Source organism: Sturnus vulgaris, chromosome 3 (assembly GCF_052056855.1).
Source record: "Sturnus vulgaris isolate bStuVul1 chromosome 3, bStuVul1.hap1, whole genome shotgun sequence".
NCBI classification, from domain to species: Eukaryota; Metazoa; Chordata; class Aves; order Passeriformes; family Sturnidae; genus Sturnus; species Sturnus vulgaris.
In genome coordinates this window covers 114,286,104-114,308,450 of record NC_142245.1, presented here as the reverse complement: position 1 = coordinate 114,308,450, position 22,347 = coordinate 114,286,104, and the positions used below count along the sequence as shown (strand labels likewise).

General features: G+C 49.6%; 1 protein-coding gene across 2 annotated transcripts; it reads right to left on the bottom strand.

Moving 5' to 3' along the window:
* Positions 1-5,005: 5,005 nt before the first annotated feature.
* On the bottom strand, positions 5,006-19,229 carry LOC148224560 (interferon-induced very large GTPase 1-like). 2 transcript variants are annotated; one of them, XM_088162611.1, is made up of 2 exons: positions 19,185-19,229; positions 5,006-16,592 (listed from the first exon to the last, which is right to left on the bottom strand). In XM_088162611.1, exon 2 carries the CDS (start codon positions 16,588-16,590, stop codon positions 9,256-9,258), a length of 7,335 nt encoding a protein of 2,444 aa, XP_088018737.1. In that variant the 5' UTR covers positions 16,591-16,592; positions 19,185-19,229; the 3' UTR covers positions 5,006-9,255. The 2 variants fall into 2 exon arrangements, with proteins under 2 accessions (XP_088018737.1, XP_088018736.1); XM_088162610.1 differs by lacking the exon at positions 19,185-19,229 and adding an exon at positions 17,771-17,905.
* Between the last annotated feature and the right edge of the window lie 3,118 nt (positions 19,230-22,347).

The following is a 22,347-nucleotide window of genomic DNA, read 5'->3' as shown; positions in this document are numbered from 1 at the left end:
TATAGAGAGAGATAGTTATAGCTATAGAGAGATAGATAGGTATAGATATATATATATAGATATAAAAAGAGATAGAGATACAAAAATATAGATATAGGTAGATAGTTATAGCTATAAAGAGATAGATATAATAGGTAGAATGTCCTGATTTTACGGACAGGTGTCTGCCAAGGAGGTGGGAACCTTCCTGGAATGGAAAGATGACCCTCGCTCTCCAAATTATTATAACTTTGAAATTATTTGGCTTCTAGGCAAAGATAGGGGAAAAAGAATAGGTGTTCTTTACTAGGAGATATAGATATAGATATAGATATAGATATAGATATAGATATAGATATAGATATAGATATAGATATAGATATAAAAACATATACAGAAAGAGAGTGAGATACAAAGATATATAGAGAGATAGTTATAGCTATAGAGAGATAGATAGGTATAGATATATATATATATATAGATATAAAAAGAGATAGAGATACAAAGATATAGATATAGATAGATAGTTATAGTTATAAAGAGATAGATATAATAGAGAGAATGGATAGAATGTCCTGGTTTTACAGACAGGGGTCTGCCAAGGAGGTGGGAACCTTCCTGGAATGGAAAGATGACCCTCGCTCTCCAAATTATTATAACTTTGAAATTACTGGGCTTCTAGGCAAAGATAGGGGAAAAGGAATAGGTGTTCTTTACTAGGAGATATAGATATATAGATATAGATATATAGATATAGATATATAGATACAGATATAGATACAGATACAGATATAGATATAGATACAGATATAGATATAGATATAGATATAGATATAGATATAGATACAGATATAGATATAGATATAGATATAGATATAGATATAGATATAGATATAGATATAGATATAGATATAGATATAGATATAGATATAGATATAGATATAGATATAGATATAGATATATAACAAGACAGACAACAGCAGCAACAAAAAAAACCAAAACCCTCCCAGAAAACCCATTACCCGTCAGCAATTTCCCCTTTGGTGCAGTTCCAAGCACACCCAGCGGGGAGCGCTGCTGGCTGCTGTGGGGCAGAGAGGCTGCAGCGCCCATCGCCCACCTTGGTGTAGCCACCGGGAGGCTTCTGGTTGCCCAAGGTGCACTTATTGAATAAAGACTTGCTTTTATTTTCTTAATCTTGTCCCCGTCTCTGTTCCAGGCAGCCACTCCAAGGCATCATCGGGAGCCTCGGGGTTTTTGTGCAGCCTTGGTTCAAAGCCTCAATCCTGGGTGCCCTGTGGACATTACTCCGTTGCTTAAGTGACCTGGTTTTCTGTTAGCTGAAGCACGAAGTTTTTTTTTCTCTTTCCCTGGCCTTGAGGAGGCTGCAGCACCAATCCTTCAGCAGGAAAAAATATCCTTTTTTTTTTTTCTTGAACTTTTGGGCTTCATTTTGGTCTGAGATCAGACAATCGATGGGAGATGTTCAGCAGAACCTGCAGGAGCTGCTCTGCCCGGCCCCAGACATCAAAAAAAGCTGAACCAGGAAGAGAAAGGACCCTGAATCCACTAACTTTGCTGTGAGGAGACCAACATCAGAGGTTCACCAGGTTCCCATCTGTTTTTTTTTCCTGAGCTGCTGCACGAAGTTTTGTTCCTTCCCCAAAACAGAGTCAGGCACTATTTTGGTCTTTCTTCCTACGTGGTCAGTTGTTTTGTTCTTTTCTCTGGAATTTTGGGGGTTTTTTGTCTGCTGAGGTTAGGGGAGAAAAGGGTAAAGTTCTGATGGTTTGGTATCTATAATTTATTCTTTTTTGGGTTTTTTTTTCTCCTGTGCTGTGCAGGCACTTTCTTTGTCAATAAATAGTTGTGGGGTTTTTTTTCACTTTCACCTACTGGTATTTATTTTCTCATTGGCAGAAAGGGGATTACTGAAGCTCTTTGCTTTAGAGGAAACAATAATTCCGGAGTGTTTTCTACTAAACTTGTCTCTAAACCAAAACACAGGGAATAAAGAATGTCCTCAGGCACAGAGAATTAATCCTTCAGCATTAGAGCCCACCCTGCAGGCAGTCAAACTGATGTGGACGAAGCATGAAGAGGACTCAGGAATTATCCCAGCTGAACCTCTGGTTGTGCTAAAGCTGGGGAATGAAGAAATAGATTTTTGATAGATACAAGAGCACCAGATTCACTGTTGAATACATGTAAAGGAAAGCTTAGCTAGAGACAAGAAATGTAAATGGTGAGACACAGAAAAAGGAAAAAAAGCCATTATTCCAATCATTGAAATTCAAACTTGTGGCTAATACACCAATTTTTGCATATGCCTGACCTGATTGCCCTTACACTAATGAAAATGCAGTGCAGGATGTTTGTGATAATGCACTCAGGGAAAATGATTCTTTACCTCCCTCAAGTTCCCTTGTGCATCAAATTGGATCCCCACCTCAGGGTGGGCAGGGGAACCACACCTGTAGGAAATGGAAAAGTAGAAAATTCCAGAGGTACTGAAGGGTTTGATTTGCAGCCTTGGAAGAAGCTTGGATTGATATAAAAATAAAAGTAGACAGACATTAGGCAGAAAAATTATAAACTTATGCTTCTATAGTTGTAAGTAAGGATATGACTTAAGTAAATAAGAAACTGTATTGGGTAGGATGGAGAAGGACTTTGTAGTGTAGTGATGTAACTGTATATGCTAAGCTAAGAGTTTAGATAGTAGAAGTATATGTGTGTACGTGTAATAGTAGACCATTGGATAAAAGTACACGCAGTGAGGCAGAATTAAGTAAAGGTGATAGGTAAGAAAAACAAAATGAAATTCTCAGCAACTTTCCATTGGATTACAATGTTATATATTGCCTTATAATGGAGAAACCTGTGACCACTCTGAGCTATGGCTGAATTCTTGCCCCTCTAAAATCTCAGTTTTCTGGCTGGGTCCTTATGATCCTAGTCCAGCTCCAATCTGGCCTTGAAAGACTTTTTATCCTAAATAGCTCTGGCCACCACCTGGAAGGGATCCCATGACCATCTGCATGTCCAGGCAAGATATGAACTCTTTCACTGCCCAAAATGAGACTTTCAGACATTTTGTTCTCTCTCCTGAGTGAAAGGAAAGGACCAAGATGAGGATGCACAGAAACATGAAAACACCGAGGTCAGACAAAAGGAAAAGTCACGTCCTGGATGGGGCAAAGAGAATCATGGACTGAAATTTCTCTTTTTTTTATGCTGTAGAGAAGAGAGTCTTGTTTCCCTATAACACATAAAGATATTTATAGGGTGGGTGATTGTTTTAACTGTAGATAAGAGCAGAGGCATTGGAGCTAAAGTAAGCAGATGTTGAAATTGCTGTGATCCTGTAAGTTCCAATGAAGAGGAGATGAAGATCCCTGCTGCTCCCCAGGGAAGAAGAAGAAGAAAGACCTCTGTTTTCAAAGCTGAAGAGAGTTTTGTTTGAACTGTTATAATCCTTAAAGTGTGCCCCATAGGTTGATAAGGTGCTCAATAATGATTGGGGGAAAACTATTTGTTGAGGAAGGGATTTTTACATAGTTACCATATTTCCATTCTCCTGGGTGGCAGATCACTGTGACATTGAGGCCATGAGAAAATGGTTTCTTGTGGAGAAATCTCCACAGACTGAAGAGAGAAGTCTCCTCTCCCAAGCAAATTAGTGAAAGAATTTTTTTTTTTAAAGTTGGTAAACTGATTGATTTTCTATATGCTGTCAGTGTGAAAGGAAAGAAGTGTGTGGGGGGGAAGTATTCCAAATTTTTTATTCTTTTATTCTTTTTTCTTAGAGTTTCTAATAATAAAGTTTTTCTTTGTACCCTTTAAAGTTAAAGCCTGTTTTGCCTTCCTCCTAATTCTATCTCACAGCAGGAAATAAGTAAATACTTCCAGTGGGTGCACTGACAATTTGGCCAATGCTAACCCACGACATAAATTATTAGCATTGGCCAGTAAATTTCAAATTGGCAAAGCAAAATCACTATATTAAATTGATGTTTCTGCCTGGTTAAGCCAAAACCATGACACATACACATACTCAGTTTTAATTAGTGGCCTTTCTTACCAAAATCAGCTTGAGAGAAACTTTCTAACACAGTTGTGGCTATTAGAAGGCAGGCACTCTTTATTGCAGCACTAGTGCTCAGGGGAATTTTCCTTGAATCGAGTGTGCTGTGAATGGGGTGAACAGAGTTCTTCTCATACACACTGATTGCATATTAATTAGCTATCCCTGCTTACTTGATGGATATGTATTACTTTATTTTACATAGTCACACCCCTTATCACAAGTTGGTAAGTGAGGGCTATTAGCTATTCCTTTATGTGGCTTAATTATTGGCTATTCATTATTCCACTTCCCAGCAACTTTACGATGGTAACAGGAAAAAGAATCACTGATAAGTCCAAACACAGAACTGGGACCCCTACACTTCAGTAGCAGCACAACGATCCCACTGAGTCCAGGAGGTGACTCCATGGCCAGGGGCTCCTCCACTGCCAGTCTGGCTGGGGGGGCCGGCCCAAATGCCCTCCCAGCCCAGGGGTTCCCAGTCCCTGGCACTGAGCCCTTGCAGCACACACTCCCATGGCCCAGCTCTGGCTCCTGTCCCTGGCTCTGCTGGGCTTGGCAGAGTTTGGGCCCGTTCCCCTTTAGTCCTGCAGGTTCCCAGCTGAGCAGCTGCAGAGCACAGAACCTGGCTGGGATCAACCTTCTCAGCCCTCCTTGTGTGTGACAGGCCAGGCTTGGTTCCCTGGGCTGCCTCCCTTGGCCCCTGCCCCTGGTTTCCCTGGGTGTTGTGGTTTGGGGTTGGCTGCCCTCTGTGCTGTCCCTGCAGCCAGTGAAGCTGCTCCTGGAGCAAAGCCCCTGAATGGAGCAGAGCCTCTGCTGCCACACCCCCTCCCTCCCCCAGTGCCACCCCCTGTCCCCTGCCCGTCTGCAGCACAGAGCTGGAGTCAGCCCCAGCTGTGGCTCCCCTCAACACAAAGGAGACACAGAGCAGCAGAGTCCAAATCAAGTCCTTTATTAGCAGAGCGTGCAGGGCATGAGGCTGAAGCAGCCCTTCAGGCAGCTCTCCAGGAGGGCTTGGCCCTGGCAGTGCCAGCGGGGTTGCAGCAGCTGCCCAGCAAAAGCCCCTGACACCTCGCTGGGGCAGAGCCAGCTGGTGCCACCTTGTGCAGAGCCCGGCTCCGGTGCCACCAGCCTGCCTGGACAGCAGCAGCGCTGCCCCGAGGGCTGCTGAGGAAGGTGCTGGCAGACGGCATTCTCCACATGGGGCATTCCAAAGGCTTTTGCTCAGCAGCGAGGCCAAGGGCAGGAGCAGCTCGTGCCGGGGCTGAGGGCTGGAGGGAAGGGCAGCAGCCCCAGGCACCTGAGCAGGAGGGGCTGCCCTGGGTAGAGACACAGCACCTCTGAGACAGGGAGGGAAAGCACTGCCTGAGCCCTGGGCTGATCGTGTCACTGCTTTCCTGAGTCCAGAGGCACAACAGCTGCTGCTGGGAGAACAGCCTCAGTTGGTCTAGGAGGCTGCAGTGAGGGAGGGATGGATCACAAGAATCACAAGTTGGAAGAGACCTTCAAGATCATCGAGTCCAACCTGTTTCCTGACACCTCAAGTAAACCAAGGCACTAAGTGTTACATACAGTCTTTTTTAAAGACATCCAGGGATGGTGACTCTGCCACCTCCCCAGGCAGATAATTGCACTACTTTATCACTCTTTCCGTGAAAAACTTTTTCCTAATATCTAACGTATATTTCCCTTGACGTAGCTTAAGACTGTATCCTTTCGTACTGTCTGTTGCTGCCTGGAGAAAGAGACCAACCCCCACCTGACTACAACTACCCTTCAGGAAATTGTAGAGAGTGATAAGGTCACTCTGAGTCTCCTTTTCTCCAGGTTAAACAACCCCAGCTCCCTCAGCTGGTCCTTGTAGGGTTTGTGTTCCAAGTCCTTCACCAGTCTTGTTGCCCTTGTCTGGATACGCTCAAGTATCTCAATGTCCTTCCTAAACTGAGGGGACAGAACTGGACACAGCACTCAAGGTGTGACCTCACCAGTGCTGAGTACAGGGGAACAGTGACCCTGTTCCTGCTGGCCACACTATTCCTGATCCATGCCAGGTGCCATTGGCCTTCTTGGCCACCAGGGCACACTGCTGGCTCGTGTCCAGTTGGCTGTTGACCAGTACTCCCAGGTCTCTTTCTGCCTGGGCACTGTCCAGCCACACCATCCCCAGCCTATAATGCTGCAGGAGGTTATTGTGGCCAAAATGCAGGACCTGGTTCTTGGACTTACTAAACTTCATTTTGTTAGACTCTGCCCATTCATCCAAACGTTCCAGGTCTCTCTGCAGAGCCCTTCTACCTTCCAACAGATCGACACACACTCCCAGCTTAGTGTCATCTGCAAATTTAGTAATGAAAGACTCAATCCCCTCATCCATGTCGTCAATAAAAATATTGAACAGAACTGGCCCCAGCACAGACCCCTGAGGGACACCACTGGTGACTGATCCCGAGCTGGATGCAGCACCGCTCACCACCACTCCCTGGGCCCAGCCATCCAGCCAGTTCTTAACCCAGCAGAGTGCTCCTGTCCATGGGCTGCCAGCTTTTCCAGGAGTATGCTGTGGGAGACAGTGTCAAAGGCCTTGCTGAAGTCCAAATAGACAACATCCACAGCCGTTCCTGCATCCACCAGGCGGGTCACTTAAAACCCTCCTAAACCCTGGCTGGGTCTGATACCCTGGCCATCCTGCAGATGCTGCATGATGGCTCTCAGTATAAATTGCTCCATTATCTTGCCAGGTACTGAGGTCAGTACTGACTATAATTACTAGGATCTTCCTTCCACCCTTTTTGTGAATGGATGTCACACTGGCCAGCTTCCAGTCATCTGGAACCTCCCCAGTGAGCCAGGACTGTTGGTAAATGATGGAGAGCGGCTTCGCAGTGTCATCTGCCAGCTCCCTCATCACCCTGGGGTGGATCCCATCTGGTCCCATAGATTTGTGAATATCCAGACATCTCAGACTGCCTCCTCTTGGATAATGGGGGGACCATCCTGTTCCCTGGCACCATCAACCAACCCAAGAGGACTGTTGTCCTGGGGACAAGCCATTTTCCCACTAAAGACTGAGGCAAAGAAGGCATTAAGCACTTCTGGCTTCTCCTCATCTGCAGTCACTAAGTTCCCTCATCCAGAAAAGAACAAAGGTTGGTCTTACCCTTCCTTTTACCATTAATATATTTGTAAAAACATTTTTTATTATCCTTTACAGAAGTCGCCATTTTAAGTTCAAACTGAGCTTTGGCCTCCCTAATTTTCTTCCTGCACGCTCTAGCAGCCCCCTTAAATACTTCCTGGGAGACCTGACGCTCCTTCCAAAGATGATACATCCTCCTTTTATTCCTAAGTTCCTTCAAGACCTCCTTGCCTATCCAAGTGGGATGTTTACCTTGTCGAATTGTCTTTCGGCACACAGAGACTGTCTGTTCCTGTGCCCTCAAGATCTCTGTGTTGAAGCACGCCCACCTATCCTGGACTCCTTTGTTTCTAAGGGTTGCTTCCCAAGGAACTCTCTGAATAAATCTCCTAAGCAGGCCAAAGTCTACCCTCCGGAAGTCCAATGTAAGAGTCTTATTGGTGTTCCTCCCGATTTCACCAAATATTGAGAACTCTACAATTTCACGATCACTGTGCCCCAAGCGGCCTCCAAGCACCACATCTTCCACCAGCCCATCTCTATTTGAAAACAGCAGGTCTAACATAGTCCCTTCCTGGCTGGGTGGACGATAACAAGACTCCCAGTAGGATATCAGCCTTGTTAGCCTTGTCCTTAATTCTTACCCACAGGCATTCAACTCCATCATCATTAGTTTCAATACCTATGGTGTCAAAAGCGTCCTTAATATAAAGTGCCATTCCTCCACCTCTTCTCCCTTTCCTGTCTCTTCTGAAGAGCTTGTAGCCATCCAGTGCAGTGCAATGCAGTGCTCCAGCTGTGTGAGTCATTCCACCATGTTTCTGTGATGGTGACTATATAGTTCTGCTGTTGCACCATGGCCTCCAGCTCCTCTTGTTTATTACCCATGCTGTGTGCATTGGTATACATGCACCTCAGCTGGGCTACTGACTTCACCCCTAGCTCAGGCTTACCACCCTTGGGCCTGCTTTCAGACAGCCCAGGTGCATCCCCTTCCCCCTTCAGACCTAGTTTAAAGCCCTCTCAACAAGGTCTGCCAGTTCATGAGCTAAAAACCTGCCCCTAACAGAGAAATGGATCCCGTCTAGTTCTAGTAGAGCATAAAAGTTGCCCCGTGATCAAAGAATCCGAAATTTTGCCAATGACACCAACCCTTGAGCCACTTGTTAATGATGTGAGTTCTCCTATTTCTTTGATCATTTTTCTCTGGCACCAAGGGGACTGAGTAGAACACTACCTGTGCTCCTATCCTATCAACCACTTGACCCAGTGCCCTAAGGTCCCTTTTAATCACCTTGACACTCCTCTTATCAATCTCATCACTGCCAGGCTGGAGTATCAGCAGTGGGTAATAATCAGAGGGCTGAATCAGCCCAGGAAGTCTCTCAGTGGTATTTCTTATCCGGGCCCCAGGGAGGCAGCAGACCTCCCTGTGGGATGGGTCCGGTCGACATACGGGGCCCTGTTCCCCTCAGAAGGGAATCACCCACTGATTGCCCTTCTGTTTTTCTTGATGTTAGAGGTGGTAATCCGTCTTTTAGATGAATCATAATTGGGACACCCAAAAGCCAAGCAGCCCAGCTTGCAGCCACCATGGAGTTGGCCTCAGGTCCTGCAACCCTTTATCTGAGCAGGACACTTCCTTGCTGCAGGAAAACTGCCTCTGGGACGCTGTCCCTTCTTGTCTCACAGCCACTGAGCCAAGGAGTACTTTGAGTGCTGCCTTTGCCCTTGCCCTGGCCTTGGGTTCAGGGCTGGCCACGAGGCTGATCGCCCCAAAGAGGGGGTTTGGTTTGGATCTAGGACAAAGCAGAGAGAAATGTTTATGGCAAGAAGGCAAGAGGATTCTGGCATTCTCATGAAGTGAGTAAATTGCAGAGTGATGGCCACAGTAATAAACCTTATTTCATGAAATTTGGGAACGATAGGATATCATTGTCTTCGTTGGGCATGAAAGCATTGTCATTGTAACTGCATTTTGTGGAGAGCCTGGTACAAAGTTCTCCTAAACTGCAAAGCCACCGTGGTTCTTCCTTGCCATGGATGTGGCCTAACGCCGCTCCAGCTCGGACAGAGCTTCCTGCTTGGTAATTCTCTGCCATGCCAAAGGGATTTCTCCTTTGCCCTGAAATTTCCCCTTGTGCAAATCTTCCAGCTGTTTCCTGAAATGAGACACAAACCATTTCCAGTACGCCTGCACCTTCATGGATGGATCAGGAAGAATGTTCCAAGTAGAATAAGGAGGTCCAGCATTACGGTATGTTTTGTAAGGGATCCATTGGTGATCAGCAAGTCTGAATTCAAAGCTGCTTGCAACATGGCTGGAACAAGTATCAATGTTCAGTTGGTGTGTATCATACACTACGGAAGTGAAAGGTAAACGTATCCACCATGTGTCTCCCTTTAAAGCTTGTGGGCGATGGAGGACCAGCTGATGGTCTCCATCATGATTCCACATGGTGTTTGTGCAGACAGCCCCACAAAAGGGACACTGCTCCCAGCACCCTGAAAAATGCTCTGCCAGGATGGTGTGAGGCTGCCTTGAAAATGAGCTCATGTCAGCACCAGCCAATTCTTTCATGAGCCTGTCCCTCAGGTCATACAGAACTTCTGCCATGGCACTGCTCAGGAACTCAATGTCTGTCACCTCCTGGTGCTCGATGCCCTTCAGCTCACTTCTAGGCAAGTTGATCACCTCTATCAGTTGCCCACAAAATTCATCCAGCCAAAGAGAGATTTGGTCTTCTCTGTCTTGTCTGTCTTTAACAATTTGGGTTGATAAAGAAACAGCAGAGAGGATGTTTCCATAGAGAGATTCAAGGGAGGAATCTAAAAACATCCTCAGCCTCCTACTCCCATCTAAACAATGACTCTTAACTTGTCTCTCAATGTAACTGTGAAAAAACTCTTTTGGAGATGTAAGGTACTGCTTGAAATACTCAAAATTTTCCTGTTCAGCCAGGTATCTCAGGATGCAAACTTCCAGATTTGCCCTGTTATCCCTGAAGTCTGGGAATTTGCTCTTCATATCCTCAACAATATCTTTAGCTGTCCTCTCAAAGACCGCCTTGCGAAGAGCTGGTTCAATCTTGTCACAAAGGAAAACAGCAAAAGTTGTGATGGAAGCGGCTCCTTGGCAGGAAATCTGGAAACATTGGAAGAAATCTTCTCTCTTGCTGCTCAGGTACACAACTGGGTCATTTGCCTTTTGGAATGCTTCGTGCATGGCTTTAAACCTTTCAGCTGCCGTTTTGCACAGATACAGAGACAAATCGATTCTGCACTCTCTGTTAAAAGTCCATTTTTCATTGCTGGGGACAGAGTTCACACCTTTCTGTACTTCATTGAGTATTTCATGAATAAAATTCCGACTATAATCCCGTTTCTCCTGTTCCTTCTTATCAATACTTCCCTTCACACACGCTATGATGTTGTCTGTGATGTGCTGAAAATTGATTACATCAGCGTTGGAAAAGCTGAGATTTGACCAAGTGCCTGAACAATCTTTCTTCATGATATGTTTCTCCATGTCAAAAGAAAATCCTCTGCCTTTGGGAAATGACCTGATCCGTTCATGGAAACCTGGCTCCTTAAAGTGCTCTAGAAGGACATCTTCGATTTCTGCATCAATATCCACCCGTTCTGGCGGACGAGCAGCTCGGGAGACTTCAGCAATCCAACTGTTCCAGACAGAGGTAAAGTTGTCCTTCAGTTCTCTCTCACTAAGGCTCTTCCCTTTCAGAGTCATAGCCAGCTCCCTACTCCTTCTCAGGAGCTCATCTTCATATTCCAACTTCCTTGCATCCAGTTTCCTCTGCTCCTTCTGTAGCTCAATAAGATGCTCACATTTCTTTTTCGTTTCATGAAGAAGACTTGCTTTTAGTTCTTTCAGCTTCAGCTCTGTGCTTGATTTCCACTGGATCAGTGTCTCATGGTCATCGTTTTCCCTGAAATACTTTTCCACTTCTTTCTCAATGGCATCACTTGTCTCTTTCACCAGCCCTTCAAGGTGTTCTCTGGTGACATTCCGCAAGTCCCCATTCTGAATTCTGTTGTTCATTCTCATCTGTACATCTAAGAAGTGACTCCTCAGCCTCCAGGTCCACTGACTAAAGGCACTTTCCAGTTTCCTGTACGCAGCAATCTCCAGGGAATTCTTGAAGCTGAAAACAAAGTTTTCATTCACCAAAGCATTCCAGAGGTCACTGATACGATCTTTCAGACTCGAGAGCCTCAAAATGCTGCGCTGCGACTGCTGCTTGGCAGCCTGGAGGATTTTGCTCTTTAGTTGCTGGACGTTCCGGCTGTAGGTGGGGTTGGGCGGTGCCATTGGGGGGTTTCCTTCCCACAGGTGAGCAAAGTAGTGAATGTGGGTGTTCACATCAAAGCCAATGACGTCGCTGAAGGAGGAGACGTCACAGAATTCCTGCTGGGCAGCTAACACAGTCATTTCATCCAGCTTTTCCTGCAAACGCCTTTGTCCTTCCATGTTCTGCTCCTTGGCAGTTGCTTCTCCCACGTTTTGGTGCACAAAGAGGCAGCTTGGGGAAAGATTGACTTTCTTCATCCTCAGGAAAGCCTGCACAGCGATCTGGAGAACATCTTGCATTTCTGATGGATTTTCTCCAAAGATATTGATCACAGTCAAGTTGCTGACACCAATGACAAATGTGGCCAGCTCATTGTCATGGTTCAGGGACTGTTTATTGGCCATCTCGATGGCACGAAGTCCCTCTGTGTCAACCACCAGCAGAAAGTCAAAGCCCAAGTCCTGCTGCAGCTCCTTGCCCAGTGGGATGAGCTGCATGAAGGCTCCACGGGTGCATCTCCCCGCGCTGACATTGAACTGCAGCCCAAACATGGCATTCAGCAAGGTGGACTTGCCTGTGCTCTGGATGCCGAGCACGGAGAGCACAAACACTCGTTTGTCCCCCAGCCTCTCAATTAGGCTGTCAAAGATTGCTCCCACCCAGCGCAAGGGCAGGTAAGAAGCGTCCCCATCCATCAGCTCCACAGGATACCCTGACACCATCAGCTCTGCTGCAATTTCAGGCAGTTTGGCAAATTTGTTTTCTTCGGACTTCGTTAATTCCAGAGCTTCATAAATCTGCCCAACTTCTCTCAGAAAGTGCTCCAGGCCAATGGATGAATCGTTGATTTCATCAGAGATGGCATTCAAGCGACTCAGTAATGGTGCATTCTCTTTGGGTTTTTTCTTGCTTTTCTTTCCTGAGAGGATTTCAGTCCATAACTTGTGATAGTCGATCCTCAGTTCTTCAAGGCGACCACAGGACAGCTCGTCCATAAACACCTTCATCCACTGTAGGAAATATTTCTTGTTATCTGCTGGCTGGGCCTGGAGAAAGCCAAGGAATGACTTCATCAGCTGATTGAGAGGGAATGCTTGATCCAGTTGCTTTTTTCTTATTGCTTTCTTCTCATATTCAATTTGGCTGCGATGATGCTCAATGCTCTTGTTCCCCTTCTCCTGCAGGCGAGTGAGTTCTTTGTCCTTTTTGCACCACTGGTACCACAGTTTTCCTTGAAGAGGCAGCAGCTGGGATTTGATCTCAGACAGCTTCTCTTTCTTCAGAAGGTCCACCAGCTCCTTTGCCTTTGCTTTGGCTGTCACACACGCAGGTTGATCTGCATCCACCACAAATCCGTGCTGGCGAGCTTTGTCCGCGCAGGCTTCCAGGCTGAAACGTGGATTCGACCCTTCCAGGAGATCTCTGATCATTTTGGTCAGCTGGTCCATCAGTTCTGCTTCATTTCTGTTCTTGATCCCTATTTTAATTTTTTTGCTCGATCGCCCAGTTGCAATGTTCTCTTTTTCAGTGAGAAGACAAATCAAAGGCCTTTGTGACTGCCACAGGTCCTGCAGAAGCTTTTCCCCCATGTTGTCCATGTGCTCTGAATCGGACAGAAGAGCCACAGTGACAGCAGATATGTCCTGCAGGAACTGCAGCTGTGCTCCGTGCTCCCTGGCGTCTCCATGCAGGTTACAGAAAGCCACACAGCACTCAAAGGTGTCATCAGGGCTTCCCCGGGGGCAGTACCAGGCGATCTCCACCACCCCTTCCATCAGCAGCCGCTCTCTGGTGCTGCCTCTGCAGTGGCGGTGGAAGAAAGTGTCGTGTTTGCGTTTGCTCAGCAGAGCGTTCAGGAGCTGAGACTTGGAAGAGGAGGCCGAGCTGCCAATGCGGATGAAGGACACGATGGGTGTCTGTGCCTGGAAGATGAGTTTGTTGTTGTAACTCTTTGTTTGGGCCTGCTTTCCTGACTTCTCTGCCTCTTTCCAGCTCCTCTGGATTTGGCTGAGGGCGTAGAGCGGGAACTCGATGTGAGAAGTGCAGGGGTTGGGCAGCAGCAGAGGCAGCGCCAGTTGGCAGAAGGCCAGCTTGGTTGCAAGGGACTGTCTCAGGAAGTCATCAGCACAGTGGAAAATGGCCATCTGCAGGTCCATGGGGTGCACATGGCCGTCCCTGCTTGCACATTCAGGGGCTGCTCCCATCAGATTATCAAGGAAGTTTTCAAAGGAGTCTGAGTGTTGGTCCTTTTGCTCTCGGGTTTGTGGCATGGGCGCAAGGCCTGGGTTGTTCTCTTCCCAGCAAGTCAGGTACCTCACCTGGTAATCCACAGTTAACAGCTTTTGCAAGAAGTAGAATGGCAGTTCCTTGTCCTTGCTGGGCTGGCTGTCCTGCAGAGATATCTTGCAGATGGTGCGGAAATCTCCCATTCCCATTTTTCTTGGATAGCGACTTTCGAGTCCAAGGCGCTTGAGCAACTGGAGGAACTCCTGGTTTGCAATGGCTTCTTTTGCTTTGGATTGGCTGCTGTCTGACTTGGATTGGCACTGACTGGGTGGCTCAGGTGTTGTAAAAGTGTCTTCCAGATCTGTGAGTATTTTTTGCATCCTGTGTTCATCCCATTCCTCATCCAAGCTCCCACTGATCAAGGAATGCAAGTCCCGTTCCAGCCTCTCCCAGTCTGTGTCTGCACTGTGCTTTTGGAGGAGGTTCTTTATCCGTGTGGACCACAAGCCTTTCATGTGATCTTCCATGAAAACTAAACGCTCCCTCTTCTGCTCAGGGGACAGCTTTTGACTTTCTGGTGTCACAGTCAGACCCATCAGCAGAAGGGAGGCCTCAGCTCTGTCGGCATCTTGCTCCTTCAGGTTCACATACTCCTCATGTGCCGCTTCCATTTCCTTGGCCATGTACTGAATTTCTGGGTGTCCAAGGAGGTGCTGAAAAGTGCTGCTTTCCACCTGGTACCCTGTGCTGGTGGCAATCAAGAGCACCAACAGTTCCATGTCCTTCTTGTCCCGTTCCTGGAGAGACTGGAGTAAGGAATAAATGGCGAGGCTGCTGGTCAGGGTGGCTTCTATCTTTGCTTCATGAATGGCAGAAGCAGAGCTTCCTGGTGCGTAGGTGACAGCACAGATGTGCTCCTTCATTTGCTGCAGTGTTTTGATGAGGTCTTCAAGCTCAGAGATTTTGGGAGACGTGGGAAGAGGGTACTCAGTTTTGAAGATCCACTGCATAATGAAGGAAGCCTCAGGGAAGTTTTTGACAGAGTGGATATGAGGATCCAGGAGACTTCTCAAAATGACCTTGATAGAAGTGGTGTTTTCTGGAGGTGACTCCTGGCAGCTCCGCACGGTGTTCACCAGGAAGTTCTGCAGGGATTTGTGTGACAGGCACACATTGATCCACACACTGTGGTTCCTGGTTTTTGCATTCAGATCATCTTTGAGCTCCATCAGCGTGAACAGCTTCCTTTCAACCATTGTCACCTCCCAGGCCTTCACAGTCTCCATGAAATCTCTGGCCTTTTGCACTGCACTGCCCAGTTCCTCTCCAAAAATGGTGCCAATTCTCTGATTTTTCAGCGCTTTGTACGCATCCCTGAGGGCTCTGCTCATCTGATCAACAGAGTTAAAATCCCCGCAGTGATTGCACAGGATGACGTCCCACACTGGGATCAGCTCAAAGCCGCGGTCGATCACGCACCACGTTGTGTTATCAGACACGAGCCCCATTTTCCACTGAGGAAGAGAAGTTGTGTCTGCTGGGCCCCCTGTGTTGGCCACATCAAGCTGAATTGCTCTATGGGCTGCTGCTCTTCCCAGGACAGAAGCCTTTGAGCTGGATTTAGAAACATCCAGGGCCCCTGCAGCTCTTGTCAGGAACTCACCATAGCTCTTCCTGACCATGCTGTTCAGTGCTGCAGATGTTTGTCGCTTCACCTCTTCCCGCTGCTCCTTTCGGAATCCTTCTGTGGATGCCTTCCACCAGAATATCCCCCCAAAGTGGAGGGGACCCTGGTTTATGTGAGACCCAAACTTGCTAAAGAACCTCTCACACATCTTCACAAACATGGGGTTGTCTTCTTTCTGAGTGAAGGCCAAAATCTGTTCCATGTCTTGCAGCTCCCTCAGAGCTGCATCTGAGAGGCGAAGCTGATGCCTTTGGAAGTAGCAGGAGGCCAGGGGGATGTACTGGAACTTGGTGGTGCAGAAGTAGCTCTGCTCAGAGTGGGACTGGTGGGTGTCCTGTGTCTGCGAGGAGCTGCTGTGATCTACACTCTGTCCCACATTAATCCCCCAAAATGCCAAGAATTTGGATGAAAAGCTCATGCTGAACCCCAGGTGCTCCATGGACTTGGTGAAAGTGGATTCTTCTGCAGAAGAGGAGAACTCCCTCCTCTCAAGCTGCGATCCTTGGTTCGGACCGGCGAGCTGGAATCCCTCAGGCACCCTGAGGAGCTGCTCTCGTGTTGCCAGCACATCTCCAGTTCTGCTGCTTCTGTAGATGCCCTGCAGGGCCAGTCCCCCCGACGCCCGCCTCAGCACCTCGGTGTCAGGGATGTTCTCCCTCCTGCCTGCTGACACCTCCTGCTGCTGCTCCAGCTGCTTCTGGATGTTCTCCAGCATTTCTGCCAAGGGTTCCTTTGGTGATGGCCAGAACTCTTTGGGAATCTCCATGGCTTGCCACAGAGTCTCTGCTTTCTTCCTCAGCACATCCTGGCTGTGGCTGCGGCTGTTGAGCATTTCTTTCAGGTCATTCAGGGCTTGTTTGGCCACTTCTTGCCTTTGCTTTGTCTTCTCTGAATTACGCTTTTGCATCTCCTTACACGTTTTGTCATCTGTTATTTTCAGGACTTTCTGAAGAGCCTTTTTCTCCCAGGGGTGCCGAGCTTCAGACTCCAGCTTGATGTAGTCTTTATATTCCAGATGTTGCAGGGCTTCTCTGCACTCGATTCCCAGGATCTGCGACATTTTGGGCAGCCAGTATCCAGCATCCAGTCCTTCCTTTTGAAAAGCCTCTGCCAGGAGCTGTGCCTTTGCATCCCCCTCTTGTGTGTCCTCCTTCGAAGCCATGGCTGTGGAAGAAGCAAAGAGACTTTCCCTGAGGTGTTGTCAGAGGCCCCGGCCTCCTGGCAGAGGCTCTGCAGCAGCTGCGGGGCTGGGGCTGCTCCCACCCGGCTGCAGGAGCCCGGCCTGGGATGGCACAAGAGCCAGGCTCTCCTTCCCAGCAGCCTGGATGTGGCTGCTGCTTTCCTGTTTGCAGGATCAACCCTGAAGCTGAGTGTGAATAACAGACACAACACAGACACAGAGACACACAGATTCAGCCACTCAACCTGCCCTGGACATGGTGCTGCCTTCACCATCACCCACATCCTGCCAGCTGAACTCCTCAACCCACAAGTGCAGACACTTGGGGCATTCCTGGCTCCCTGGAGCACTGGCACAGCCCCTCTGCCACCCAACAGCCCTGCCTGCATCCTGCACCCTCTGCCCAGCCCCACGGCTGCCCTGCTCGCTGCCTGGCCCAGCCTGCTGCTCCCAGCACCCAGAGGCAGCGCTCACACACTCCACTCCCCCCATGGCACCCCACACTCCCCAGACACACTCGCCCCACAGCCAGCACGGCCACACGGGCTCTGACCTGTGCTCCTGCTCCAGCTGCCAGCACAGCCCCTGCCTGACCCCACTCACACCTCGTCCCAGGAGCTGCTTCCTGGCACACTCAGGGGGGAAAATCCACCTTGTCCCTGCCCACAGCTGTGCCTGGGGCATCTTGTTGGCCCTTCAGGAGAGACCAGAGACTTTGGGATCTGACTCAGAGCGGTGCCCTCCATCATCTGCTGCTTATTAGCACAAAGGGTCTCGTCAGCCAAGTGTCCAGTGGTGGCCATCTCAACCACAACCAAGGTGCAGTCACTGAACTGAAAATCTCTTGTGACAGGAGGAGAAGTGCCTGCAAACCTTAAACTAGGCACCTGTTTGAGGTTTTTTAAATTAGTCCCAGTCTCACTAAACTTGGATACTGGAGACATTTATTACTTTTTAAAAATCCTTCTGAGCATTCAGCCTCCATCCCACCAGGGCCACAACACTCTTAAGAGAACAGGAATGGATCCCAGTGGCTTGGACTCAGCTAGACATCCGAAGGCTCCATCCCATCAAGAGCCTTCAAGGGCAGCTTTCCCTCAGCAATCCCTGCACATTTGGGCAATCTGAGCAAGGGCTGTGGGCTCTGGTTTCCCTCACCCACCTCACAGCAGATGCTCCCGTTCTCCCAGCCTTGGCTTCCCAGCAGACACCGGCAGCCGAGGGCCCCAGCTCAGGGGACACAGCCCAGCAGCAGTGGCAGGCCTGGGGCACACGGCAGGGTGTGCAGAAGAAGATGGGAAGCACTCGAGAACTCAGGAGGAAGAGCAGCAGGAAGGCAAGGCCCAAAATCCTAAAGGAGAAGAGCAGGCAGTCAGGAGAAGGCAACCCATGAGCACGGCAGATTCATTCCAGGGAGCCCTGGAGGCCAACCCTTCTCCTCCACTGGGGACGGCAGAAGCAGGAAAAGCCACTGGCTCGACACAAGGGCAGTTGAGCAGCAGAGGAAAGCTGGGCGTGCTGGCAGAGCACAGCAGGGACTTCGGGCACCGAGGGCCCTCGCTGGGCACATGTCCAGCTGCTCCCTGGACAGCAGAGCCCCAGTGTGGGACAGCTGCTCAGGAAGGGAACTGCTGGCTCAGGGTCGCTGCTGGAGCTTGTCCCCTTGGGCACTTGTCCCAGCCCTGTCCCCTCCCAAATCCTGTCCCACTGGAGCACTGCCAGCACTGATTCAGTCTCAGGAGCCAGAGGCTGCCCTGGACAACGTTAACTCCAGCCCAGCCACACCCTGCACCTTCCCCCAGGCACCCTTGGCAGTCCCTGCACGGCTCCCCATTGTTGCAGGAACAGGGAAAAGCCCCGTGCGACTGTGTCAGTGCCCGCAGAGAGGCTCTAAGCACATTCAGGGCATAACTCGGGATCCAGCTCCTCTCTTGTAGAACACGCAAGAAGTAACAAGCAGCAGGACGTGCCGCACCCCGTTTCATGGGAACAGCCCCCCGAGAGTGTTTTCCCCAGCCCTGTCCCAGGGAAAGGGGCTCTGGCAACACCGACACCTTTGTGGGGCTGTCCCAGGGAGCAGAGCGCTCTGGGTGCTGACGCTCAGACTGTAAGAGAGGAGAATCCCACCCTCCCTGCACGGGGAGGAAAAGGAAGAACTGAGTCTGGGCTGGGGACAGAGCAGGGTGTGCCGTGCGTGCCCCTCATCCCCACGGGGCTGGCCTGCTCCCGAAGGAGCGGCTCGGGGGCCAGGAACCCCCCCGGCATCAGTGCCATGGCTCGTGCCATGCGGGGAGCGCAGCCATCCGGCCCCAGCTGTGAGCCCGGCCCCCCTCCCAGCTCAGCCCCGCAGCGCACACGGCTCCCCCGAGCTCCCCCAAAGCGGCTGCCAGCAAAGGCGGCTCCTGCAGCCCACGCTCGGAGCAGACAGCGCCCGCCCGCTGCCCTCAGAGCCCTCTTCTCCTGCCCTGCCATCTCCGCAGCCGTGGCAAACACACGCAACAGGAGGCAGGAGACCAACAAGATCCCGCTCCTGCTGCTGCCGGCTCCCAGCGCACAGCTCATCCCGCGGGCCCTACCTTCTCCCTCCGTGTCCCGCAGCTCCGGGGATGGGACAAGTCCAGCGCAGCGCCTGTTTTTGCAGCCCTGGCTCTGCGGTGGGTGCGGCATTTCCCATTCCACGGGCAGCGGGGTAATTCCAGGGTATCATGCATATTACAGCAGCAGAACATGAAAGTGGAACAACTCTTTTGGAGTTAGATTACAGAATTATGGTCCAAATTGCGACACTTGTCTGTTGCGGACTTCTGACCCTTAATTGCTGTGCCGAATGTTGGTAATAATATTGTAAACAGTGACAGTTGGATATGCATACATGTGAAAAAAGCAGAAGAGGGGCTTTGGAAAAGGGCCTGGAAGGACAGGACAAGGGGGAATGGTTCCCCAGTGCCCTCTGCAGAGATAGATGCGCTAATGGGAAGGAATTGTTCCCTGGGAGATTTGTGAGAATGGAATTCCCAGATCAGCAGTGGCTGCCCCATTCCACGACAGGGACACCGTCCACTGTCCCAGGCTGCTCCAAGCACAATCCAGCCTCGCCTTCCTTGGACACATCTCCAGCAGAGAAAGCAAAGCAGGAACAGTGCCTGGCTGCAGCTTTCTTGGCAGGGGACATCCCACACCTGACAGGAACAGAGCGCTGGGCTTTGGCAGAGGACATTCAACACCCAACCAGAGCAGGGTGCCTGGATTGCTTTTCCCTTGGGATGTGCACACACAAATCCTGCTGCATGGCTCCAAACAAGCTCTGCAGTTTGGATATGGAGAGCTCCAGCCTGCCAGGAGCAGCCACCAGCTGGCCCAGGCTGCCAAGTCACAAGTGCTGGAGCAGACACAGCTGGCATTTGTGCAGCTCAGGGGAAGCCTCAGGCCCTGCCAGGCAGGGCTGGGACACATCAGCTGCAGAGCATGGATTTGGTCCCTCCCTGCCCAGGTGAGCTTAGCCTGGCTCCAGAGGGATATTTCCTACACCTCAAGAATTCCCTGCTGCAGGAGTGTTACAGGCACAGAATTCCAGGATCCCTGAGGCTGGGAAAGAGCTCCCAGGTCATCAAATCCAATCTGTGCCTGATCCCCTCCTTGTCCCCAGCCCAGAGCTCTGAGTGCCACATCCAGGTGACACCTCCAGGGATGGGCACTGCAAAGCTCCCTGGGCAGCCCCTGCCAAGGCCTGAGCACCCTTTCCACGGAGAAATTGCTGCTGCTGTCCAAGCTGAGCCTGCCCTGGCCCAGCCTGAGGCCATTTGCCCTTGTCCTGTCCCTGTTCCCCCCCTGGCTGTCCCCTGCTGTCAGGGAGTTGTGCAGAGCCACAAGGTCCCCCCTGAGCCTCCTTTTCTCCAGGCTGAGCCCCTTTCCCAGCTCCCTCAGCCTCTCCTGGGGCTCCAGCCCCTGCCCAGCTCCGTTCCCTTCCCTGGACACCTCCAGCCCCTCCAGGGCTCTCCTGTCAGGAGGGGCCCAGAGCTGCCCCCAGCACTGGAGGTGCCCCAGCAGTGCCAGCACAGGGGACAGGCACTGCCCTGGCCCTGCTGCCACCCCACAGCTGGCACAGCCCAGGGGCCACTGGCCTCTTGCCCACTTGGGCACACCTGAGCTCCTGTGGCATTTAGTGGGGTCATGGTTGGAGATATAGACACTACCCCAGTGAGGTGTCTGCAGTTTAGGATGGAATGTCATTGGATGAAATCTCTGGGTTTGAATAAATCATATTTTACCCAGGGGCCTGTTTATTGAAGTAAGCTAACCAAATTGCCTTTCTTATCTCTGTCCAATTTAATTGCTTAGCTAGAAGCCATCTTGTGCTTTTACAATTCCCAGTTTCTTTTTTAATAAAATGTACTGGTTTGAAAAAACACGTGTGCTAGGGTAGGGCAGGACCTTCCCTCGAAATGAAGAAAGTAAATCCCTCCTTCTGAATTAGTATTAATTTGAAATTCAGGGTCTCTCCGGCCAGGATATGGGGATAGAAATAAAAGTTTTTACTAGTTCATGTGTGTATATATATATATATATAACAAGACAAACATAGCAAAAACAGTTTTGGAATTAACAACAAACAGAACAGTAACCTGGTTCCGGTCCTTCTATGCTGCAGTTCCCCGTGTTGGATGGGGCAGGTCCTGCACAGCTGCCCTGGGGGTGATGGTGGTGGTGTCCCAGATGGGAAAGGGATGGAGGAGAGACTTTGCTCACAGCATCGCTCCCGGTGCTCCAACAGGATGCTTGGAGGTACCAAGCTGAAGGAGATGGCGTCCAAGCAGGATTGCAGTGCGGGTCCAACAACAGAAGAGGCGGCTCCAGGTGTTGGGATGGTGGGGGAGGAGTAGCAGCAGCAGAGATCTTCCTCCTCCGACTCCAAGAGCGAGCAAACGAGGGAACAACTGCATCCCATCCGCCTTTACCTGCTTCCAATCTTCTAACCACCCCCTTTCCCCCCCTGCTGACCTCCAAGAGAAAATTCCCAAAAAAGCAGGGTGGCTCTCCCTCCCCCATCTCAAGCCAACAGTGTCCTCCCTTAGCATGTCAATGGGGAAAAATTCCACAGGCAGAGAGGAAAAAGCAACCCCTAACATAAAAACATGGAACTTGTTCTCTATCATTTTACTTGCAAGTGCCCTTTGCAGGTAAGATGACACAAAGAACATGAGTTTAATTTGAATGTAGCTTTTTACCTGTGGATATTTTGCTCCCACATCACATCTTCTAAGTGTGGGCTTATTGCTCCCATGATACATCTTCTTGCAGGGATTTTTCCTTTTTTCTTAATGAAGCAGCAAGACGGGACTTCCAGGTTGCTTTAGAAAGTGTGGTTTGCTTTTCTTGTCTTCTGCACAGGCTGAAAGGGTAAGTCTGTCTTGCAGATGTGTAGAAGGCCTCAGGCAGCCCATGCGAAGGCTTCTTGTGAACACGGAGCTTTCCCAGGAGCTGGCCTGGGGGCAGAGGTTTTCCCAGGAACAAAAAAAGGCACCTGCTGCTGTTTGCAGAGTGTGCATTTTGAGAACTCTGTTGTTTATAATGAAAACATCTGTTCAAGAGGTGCTGTCCACTCTGACCAATGGGCTGTATTCTGTTCTTGGAGTAGTGCTTGAGTGTATTTAAGGAGTGTGTATTACAATAAAACTTTGTGTCTCTTTCCTGTCTTGAGAGGAGAGTGCGATGCTGTGTGTTATTACAGCCGTGCAATAG

Bases quoted from the DNA above. Each gene is read 5' to 3' on its own strand.
- LOC148224560 (XM_088162611.1), bottom strand. From the start codon at position 16,590: ATGGCTTCGAAGGAGGACACACAAGAGGGGGATGCAAAGGCACAGCTC.